The sequence below is a fragment of the Sparus aurata genome, chromosome 8, assembly GCF_900880675.1.
Source record: "Sparus aurata chromosome 8, fSpaAur1.1, whole genome shotgun sequence".
NCBI lineage: Eukaryota > Metazoa > Chordata > Actinopteri > Spariformes > Sparidae > Sparus > Sparus aurata.
The window spans coordinates 30,078,766-30,088,232 of NC_044194.1; the positions used below are offsets into that span (position 1 = coordinate 30,078,766).

The following is a 9,467-nucleotide window of genomic DNA, read 5'->3' on the forward strand; positions in this document are numbered from 1 at the left end:
AAGTGGACATATTGATAGTGATATTCCCCATTTTATTATTTGCCTACTTTTTAATTCTTTATCAATGTATTCCCATTGATGTACAAAATAAAGAGCATGAATTCATATTAATATGAGATCAGTGGATGTCCTGCACAAATCCAGTTACTTGATAATTAATGAGAAAAGCTGAGTTGAATTATTGTTTACTTTTTCAAAGAAACATTCTTGATAATGTGTACTTTGATTGAAACCTCAACTGTTCATGATTCCTGTTTCCCTCTGTCTGATATTTGGTCATACATGACCTTAAAGGTCGTTGTTATCAACGACCTTTAAGATGAGCTTCAAAAACATCCCCATGTATCTGTGTTACAGGTGTGCAGGGTCCAGATGCAGCAGGAGGAGGTCCTGAGAAGGACCGGTCCTGCCTCTTCATCCTGAACTCCAGCTGCCCCACAGGCTCCAGTCGCCCCACAGCCCAGGTCCTACCTGTACAAACCGATCCTGCTCCTCCCCTTCCTCCCTCCTGCTCCTTCGGCCTCCCGCAGTCTCCCTACCACCCACAGGCCAGTTACCCTCAGACCCTGCTCTCCCCGGTCCCAAACCCAGCACGCATCCTGACTTCCCCTCGTAAACCCAGGCCCCCTCCACTGAGCACGGAGGACAGGACTAAACCGCTGGGCTCGGGCCTGCCACCAGCTGGTGGAAGCTTTAATGTGGGGATGGGGGTGAGGCTGGAGAACCTGTTCCCTGCCCTCAACATGGACGGCTCCTCCACACTGCAGGACTCAGGGGTTTGCCGTGGCCTGGTGGGAGGTGCTGTGGGTCTGATGGTAGAAACCAGTGCTGCTATGACCTCCACCTCCAACAGCCTCCACCACGTCTCCCACCCCCCCCTGCACTTCCACCTCTCGTCCTCTTCGACGCCCTCTCCATCTGGATACTACTCCTGCCCACCTGCTTCCTCTTCTTCCCCCTTCTCTTCTTACTCCTCCTCCTCCTGTCCCTCCACAAAGTCTGGCTTGCAGTCTGGCAGCTCAACTGGTGGTGGTGGCTTTGTTCCCATGGCGACCGCAAACAGTGTTCCTGTGGCTGCGGTACCTGGCAACACTTACTACCCACCCCAGCCTACTTCAAGCCCCTCCCCTTCCTCCTCCTCTGCCTCTTCATTGGATCAAAGTTCAGGTCACGCCCCCTCTGTGTGTGTTTGCAGCTCCTGTGGCTGTCGAGGGAACTGCGGCACCTATGGGGCGTTGCCTGGATACGCGGCGGCCGGCTACCTGCAGCCGTTCTCAGCTGGCCCGTCTCTCTTCACCTTGGGTCCTCTGCTCCACCTCAGCCCCCTGATAGCCTCATCCACTAATGCCGGCTCCGGAGCCACACCCTTCTCCTACCCGATGATGATGCCACCGCCCCTGTACCGCCACAGCCCTGTGTCACATGACCAGCAGCAGAGCTTTGCCTTTTACCAGCCCCATGGCATGCTGGGAAGCCAGAAACGTGCAGCTGGGAGTCTGTCGTGCTATAACTGTGGTGCCAATGGACACAGAGCAGAGGAGTGCAAACAGCCGCCCATGGACTCAGCACAGCAAGGTGAGTGAAAAAAGTGCTTCAATTATAAATTCAATAAATTCAGTGATAATCAATTCATAAAGTGATCAGTGTGTTATTCATTGTTCCAGTGTGCCCCCTCAGTGGAGAGGGACAAATTAGTTTTTGCTCACGTTTGAATTGTGCCATGAATGACACATATGATGTTTGACTTAAATTTCAACTCATGCTATGAAACTAGTGAGACTGTGAAAACACACACCGTCACATCGTTTAGCTCCTGTCACATAACTGCAGCTGTCAATATGGCCAGGTTTTCCCTTTCTTTTATCAGTTTTCTGTGCCGAGGTGGCGTATGTTGAATGAGACGATGTAGTTCAAACATTAAATTAAGTTAAATTAGTAAGCAAATTGAATAAGTCAATTATACTTTAATTAAATGTTAACAAACCACAAAATAGAAACCCCTCTGCCATTTAAACAATGACACGTTGTTCTTTGCTAATGCATGCTTTATAGCATTTAAATGCCTATTTTATTCATCGTTGGACTGTCTACTAATCAGTTCCATTTAAACACACACAGACTCATGAACAAATGATGATGATCCATCTCACTAGTCAGTGCTAATCTTAAAATAGATTCCCATTTCAATTAATAACATAGTCACCAATATTTATACTGCAAATATGTGTGTATATTTTCAAGATAATTGTTGTGATTTTAATTGACTTTGAAATTGTTGATTACCTAAAAAACTATATTAACCATTAATTCTGGAATTTTTTCCCATATTTTATTTATCATCATCATCTGTTCTGCTCTGCTACAGATTGATTTATATAAACTTTAAGGCTGCATTTTAAAAACATTTAGATTTCTATATAAAACAGTGATACAGTTATAATAATTTCAAACTTCTCCACACTGATTTCAAACCTCCATTCTTTTGATAATAGCAGTTGGGGCACAGAATGTCACACAACCTCAGATTTACCCATAAATACGTGAGACTAGGCTGTTTTTCATTAAGCAAACAGGACCTATGACTGCCTGTCTTTGTATTATTTTGGAATTGCAAAGCTTCAACGTCCTGTGTTGTGTCCCACAGGGACATTTCGACTGAAGTACACTCCTCACTCTGACAGTAAGGACTCAGGGGACTAACCAGCAGAAACACCAGTGGATCTGAACTGTCACACTCCTGACACAACTGTACCTCATGTTGCTGCTGAAGCCGGCGGGCAGCAGCCTCTGCGTTTAAAAGGGACGAGACGAGATGAGGCAACGGCAGTCTGTTCAAAGATGGTGGATCTGGAAGCACAGATCTCCTTTTTATACTTCTTTTAAGACAGATTACTGAGAGATAAGAGGACCGTGGAAAGGAGACAGACTGGCGAGAAGAGGAGTGGTTGTCACAGATTAGCTTTCATCCCTCCTCAGATCTCTACAAATACAAACACAAGTTCCTCTCAGATGTAGCTGGAACTCTGCTCATCTTCAGATAAAACACTACAAACAGAGAATCAGTTGTGTTGCTTATGGTACAGAACAACCGAGTCTCCAAATTTGCCACCCAGCTGATCATTCATAGCTTTTTAGATGGTTCACAAACCAAAGTCACAGCACTCCCTGGGAGCTTGGTGCATTTTTCCTCGTTCTAAATATAAAAAAAACAGTTTAGTACGAATACCGTGGCAGACTGGATGCCTTAGATATATGTCCAGCTCTCTCCAGCCACGAAGAAGCACCTTTGACTGTATCTGATGGTATAACACATCTCAAACTCAATGTCTTATATTCACAGAAAAATAATGCAATACACGCTCTGAGCGAAGGCAATCACCATTTAACTCCCATCCACAACTCTTTTTGTGCAGCTGTGAGTAAGCCCTTTTTGAGCATTGCATTATGGGCGAATAGTGTTCGACAGCACACTCAATCAGTCCAGTGTTTTTTGTATGCACATCGACTCTTTTGGGGTGCTTAATTTTGTAATGTTATATGTACACACCACATACTCAAAACCCTATTAGGATTATTGTTCAATAAGGGTGTAGGACACAGGCAGGGTGTTGTTAAGATCTTCAGATGGATCATCCTCCTGATAAATGCAGTAAGTCAGTAGAACGTGAGCATCTTTTTGTGCCCTGTGATAACTACAGTACTTGTCAGGGCTGCTTACAAGAGCATGAGTGAACTCCTGGATTCCAGCAGCTCTTTCATTGGTCTAACCAAGCCAAAGCCTGCCCCCATAAGGTTAGATTATGTCCACTAGATGGGGTAAAAATGCTCTTTAAATGTGTAGGATCTCTAATTATTATTTTTCATCATCTGAGCATGGCAGACAGAGGGGCACTTTTCGTAAAATACTGGTCAGTTAAGGGACCTTCAGCCCCATGGCCCAGGATTAAAGTTCCTTTTAAGCGAAAAAGGTTTGGGCCCCGCTGGTCTGATGCATTTGACATGTTTACTTGTAATCAGTGAGCACCAGTGCACTGATCTCCTTTCAATAACTGATGGGCGATTATTAGATACTGGAGGATGCATAAGAAATACCTTGTGTATCCTCCGAGAGAAGGTTTGCAATGTGACAGGCCTTGTTGGCTACGAGTGAAGGCGTCCATACTGGGTGAAGATTATCCAGCCGTTGTGCTGGGACACAGCAGTGTGTGTGGACAGGTCACACCGGGACCCTGCACCGGGACCCTGCACCAGCCATTTTCTTGTCCATTAAAACCTTCACCAGTGCCTGAAATCAAATCCTCAGCAGCCTCTCTACCTCTGAGAGAGAAATGGCCTCCAGTGCCAAATGCTGTTCTCCTACAGCACGACAATCAGAATGAACAGTGAACAGATTCAGACACTTCGTGTACCGACTAAACAGCACTAACGTCTTTTTTGTTTCCTCAGTTCACATCAGTGGTTCTGTGCTGTTTCAGGTTAGATAGACATTTCAAAGGTGCCGTTTCTTCAGTTCAGTTTGATGACGTTTCTTTTTGTTGATGTTTTTGATGTTATTGAATGAATGTTGAGCTGCCTCAACAGCAACAAAAGCATTACTCTTTGTATTAATGTGTGTAGTCTTTATGCAGAGGAAAATTCAGGGCTGAGCTGGAAAGGATCTGAGTCTGTTAGTAAAAGTTTGACAGTGTAGTCGAGTCTCTGATGCGCGTGAGTTGCTGGGCAGGACCCAGAGTTTTCCAGACACGAGGACAGCTGGTCCTTCAGATGAAACTCTATCTGTACCCCTGGAGGGCACAGCACAGGGACATGGGGTGTTTATTTAAAAAAGTAAATACTGAACATTGAGTGTGTGTTACAGCTTCTGTCTGTCTGTTTTTTAGAACAAGTCAACAGTTTTGTATTTTAATGTAAAATATCTTTGGAGTACAGCTTTTTCACAGAAATATGAGGCTTGGAATAAACTAGCCAGGCCTCGCTCGTTCAGCTGAATGTTCGTTAAACGTCCTGTCCCAGTGCAATTGTCTCTGTGGACATGGACGCATAAAAACACTTATATATTTTCTTCAAAGGTTTGCACAGGAAGAGAAAACTGCCTCCATAGATCATACCAAAGAAAGCCTTCTTTTGAGGTTATTTGTCATAAAACTCAATTTTTGTTGGGTTTTTTTGGAAGCCATTAGATTTGCAGTTTCATTAAAGCAGGACACGAGTCTAAATCTGCATCAGTCACAGTAGAGGCTGGTTAACTGATGCACCAGCATGCATGTTTCTTCATCTTTAGCAAAATGTGCTTTTGAAATGTTTGTGTGCAAATGTTTGAGCACAGCTTATAATTATCCAGTTCATTTGTAGATCAGATTTTATATTGCTTTTTGTGTTTTAAAACTTTGAGACGTTTATTTGAACTCTGAGGGGAAAAAAAACATGTTTCAGTAATAAAATATTTTTCTGATGCTGGTTTATATGATTTATTTATTACTTTCCTACTAAAAGAACTTAAAACTGGCTCTGAAACTGTTTCATACTGATGCCTCTGTGTGACCTACATGATCAAATGAGACCATCAGCGAGAGGTATGGATATTTCTCTATAATGATTGTAAATGGCAATAACTGGATGGAATTCTGACATATATATATATCAGATAAGTATATATGTCAGATTAGTCATAAATTAAAACTATTTTTTCATGGCAGATTGCTGGGGGTACATTGAGGAGTCTCACTGCCCGAGGAAAGAAGCTGCTCTGTAGTCAGTAAAAGTGTTGCAGCTTTCTTCGTATTCAAAACTAATGCAAACGTTAACCAGATGAAGAGGTGCTGGCGCTACTGCTGCTTCTGTCCCGAGGGGCTGCAAGAAGAACATCGAAATGAATATCAATATATGTCAATACCGTATCAATGCTTTAAAGGAAGAGCTCACCCAAAAATGAAAATTAATTCATTATGTACTCACCCGTGTGCTGGTTGAAAGTTGGATTAGGTTGAGAACACCTTTAAAATGGAAAAAGTCAACTCAGAAAAAAACATGAAATGGCTCCAAACAGCTTGCTTGGCGTAATCCCAGTTTGTGGGAGCCCCAGGAACCCAGATTTATTTGACAAGACAATATTTACACCTTCAACGCACAGTTAAGCTTGTGCACTCACTTCATAGCTGATGCTGATCTTTTAGCTTAGCAGTTCAAGTAAAGCCTTGAAGGTTTGAAAATCTAAAGAACGCCTTTTCAAATCAGTTCTAAAGTCTTGAATTTTGCTGGACAAGGTCTATGCAGCCCTACTTCTGAGTTGTACGCAGCTACTTCTACTACTATCCTATTTTTTTATTCCACAGATTCTTCTTACTTGTTGAAAACATAGAAACTACATTCCCCACAATGCAACTCGATTGCCAACAGTTCCTCTGATGTTTTATGTCAGTAGTGGCTGACATAGCCTTGAGGAGCTGTCCTCTACAGAGACGATCCACACCAACAGAATCTTTTCATTTCAAACGTGTAGTCATCAAACTGTCGCTAGCTCGAGTAAGATCACTCAAGGAAATGTATCAGATGCTGTGCAGCTCCCTCTGGTGCTACAAAACGCCATTTCACAAATGCAGAGGTACGCCCTGAGACCTGTAGACAGACTATGTTTTGTAATAGGAGTTCGCCTAAAAATGTGTGAATGATCAATGAACGTTTATGGACATTAGCAGATCTATTGGTAGAACACTAAAGAAGACATTTTAGCATGAAGCGCTTGAATATTTAACATCCACTTCTGTGGCTGTGTTATATGCAGGTCTACCCGTGTCAGTGGACATTTTCAGTTTCAGCCTGAATATAAATCCAATAATAGTTTTCAGTTTTAAAAGTCACATCTAAATGTTAAAACTGAACCAGTGTTCTGTAGGACTGTTAAAATTAGCCAGTGGAGCAACACTGAGGTTACAGGTCTAATTTAGTCATGGATAAAAAAAAACCCCATCATTCTCATCCATAGAAATTACAGGGTAGACAGCGAAACAGGCCCATTTCTACACATGTATGATTAGAATGCTAAAAAATACATCTTCAGTGTTGCAGAGCATGGCCATTATTCTGCAGGTCAGTATTTTTGCCATTATTGCAAAACCAGTTATCATCCAATATGTTAATTAAAGGGTCAACATTGTTTTCTTAACCCACACACACATTCGCACACCAGGGGTGGTTCTAGGGGGGGGCCAACAGGGGCCAGTGCCCCCGTAACTCAGAGTCTGGACCCCCCCTGTGGCCCCCCCGACAGGGAGTCTGCATCAATAATACAATGACAGATTTCTTCCCTGAAGGGAAAGGCAGAAATAAAGTGTCTTAGCAGTTTACTACCCAATGAAAATTGCTGAAATTGTAAACACTGTTTTGTCTGAATGAGGGATTTATCTTTTTTTCCGGGTTGTATGTGCCCCCTAACGAAAAAGCCGGCCCCACCCTGGCCCCCCTATTAAAACTGGTCTAGAACCGCCACTGTCGCACACACACTTGCAAGTTATGATGGTGCCAGATTACTGACAATATAAGAGGTGCCTCGTCTAAGAGTTTTAGATGAAAACATTTAAACACTGACTGACATTATCAGCAGAATGTGAAGAAATAACAATTATATGTTGGTACAATTATGTCTTCTGTTGTATTAGAGAGATATCTACTGAAGTTGGCATGCTAACCAGCTAGCCCCAGTACATCCAGTTCCAAAGCTCCTGTGCTAGCTGTGCAGACACCAACAGTCCCCTGGTGCCCAGAGCTCCAAGTCTGCAACTTGCAAGCTGCACGGCTAACTGAGCTAACCGGCATACAACAGCTACAGTTAGCAGCATTTAGTGGTTATGTTGGTGATATGCTGCACCTTATTTGTTTTGACTCTGAATTTGTCACATACTGCACGTTGTTAACAAAATAAACCTGCTGCTAAGAGTGCGATATGAACCATTAGAAGAGCTGTAAGCTGATTTAGCCACCAAATAATAGTCAGTGCATCAGCGAGTAACCAACCGGCTGTATCAGTATCAACATATATGCTGTCCATATCTGCTGATATGAATACATTTTGGTTTTATATATTTATATTTTGGTCATTTCAGACAATAAAGTTTATCGTTTAACTTTAAAATATCCTGCCTTTATGACATACCTTTGTACCTGTTGTGTTTGATAACCATATTTGAGGGACCATTGCAAAAAATGTTAGTCTATCGCCTGTTACATGGATATCTGAACTTTTCACTCAGGCTCTAGCAAGTAGTTATTTCACTGTTAACACACAGGTAAAATGCTTTATAAACCATTATTCAAGCAATTTACTTTGTAAAATGGATGTAGCACAAAGGACTCATAGTATTTAATTGCGAGTTAACAGTCAAATAACTGTTAACTCAAGTTGAATTAACTGTATATTTACCGTGTGATGATGATAGATTTCCATTTGATGATTATGTTTGCCAAATCAACTCAAACCTGATTTAGTTTTACGACTGCGACACCTGTGAGTGTTTAATCAAGTGGTATGTTTTACTCGACTGACACACTCTGACTCATTTGATCTTGTGTGAGAATTTGTCAGTTGGTGTGAGTAGCATAACGCCATGACACCGCCGTGTAAAAACCGGAAACCAACAACATCTCTTCTTTTTTTTCTTCTTGTTTTTATTGTTTACAAAATACCAACATAAATACATAAGAGGAGGCTGTGTGATATTGCTGTGTGTGGATATGTGTGTGCGTGAAACCGAGGAGCAGGCAGAAAGGACAGCACTGAAACAAATGCTCCACCCCTCTGTAACAGACACACAGTGGCTTTCACTAGTCAGAAAAAAAAAAGAGTCACCTTTATACTTCACATACTGTAGACAGCGAAGAGTAAAGACAATGGCGTACAATGGAATAAAATCACATTAAATAAAAAGAACCAAAAAGATAAAATACTGCGGTATGAAAGCAGCTAAACAGTCTGTTAAAAAGACGATGATGAGGAGGAGGAGGAGGAGGAGGAGGAGGAGGAGTACGTCAGCACAGAAAGTGCAGAGGAACATCTACAGACAGACAGGTTGTTTGTTTTTTGTTTTTTTTTATGAGTGCAGACCTTGAAAACTCGCTGGGCAGGTTCCCCACGGTGAGAGCGCCCGTTGGATTTCAGCGAAGTGAAACTGAACAACAATGACAGCTGTGGGAAATCGGCCCGGCGGGTCAGAGGCGCAACACAGATGAACAGTCGGGCGTGATGCTCGTCAACCTGCCCGTGTTTCACTCGTGTTCTGACTTTCTAACATTCCTTCATCGCCTTTATAAATACTCGTGACGAAGGTGATTAAAGAAGCAAAGGAAATGGCAACCTCCCCCCCCCCTCCCCCCATCAGCGTCTACAGAAACATCCTCCATTCACACGTGCACTCAGACCATGCTCCTTGTAGTGTGTCCAAAGTCAACTTGGTTACACTCTCGCTGGAACCCCT

The 9,467-nt window shown here is 42.7% G+C and overlaps 2 protein-coding genes across 6 annotated transcripts in view; one reads left to right on the forward strand and one right to left on the reverse strand.

The window, feature by feature from the left end:
• Nucleotides 1–5,460, forward strand: part of zcchc14 (zinc finger, CCHC domain containing 14) — a 31,300-nt gene extending 25,840 nt beyond the window's left edge. For all 5 annotated transcript variants that reach the window (XM_030426883.1, XM_030426879.1, XM_030426880.1 and 2 more), the window contains 2 exons: nucleotides 358–1,575; nucleotides 2,645–5,460. In XM_030426883.1, coding sequence (XP_030282743.1) covers nucleotides 358–1,575; nucleotides 2,645–2,700 — 1,274 coding nt within the window. In that variant the 3' untranslated portion in view covers nucleotides 2,701–5,460. The remainder of the gene's footprint in view (nucleotides 1–357; nucleotides 1,576–2,644) is intronic.
• Nucleotides 5,461–8,640: 3,180 nt separating this feature from the next.
• map1lc3b (microtubule-associated protein 1 light chain 3 beta) overlaps nucleotides 8,641–9,467 on the reverse strand; it is a 10,353-nt gene continuing 9,526 nt past the window's right edge. Inside the window, exon 4 of the mRNA XM_030426254.1 lies at nucleotides 8,641–9,467. This exon is cut by the window's right edge and continues 1,076 nt beyond it. The gene's annotated coding sequence lies outside the window, so the exon portion shown is untranslated.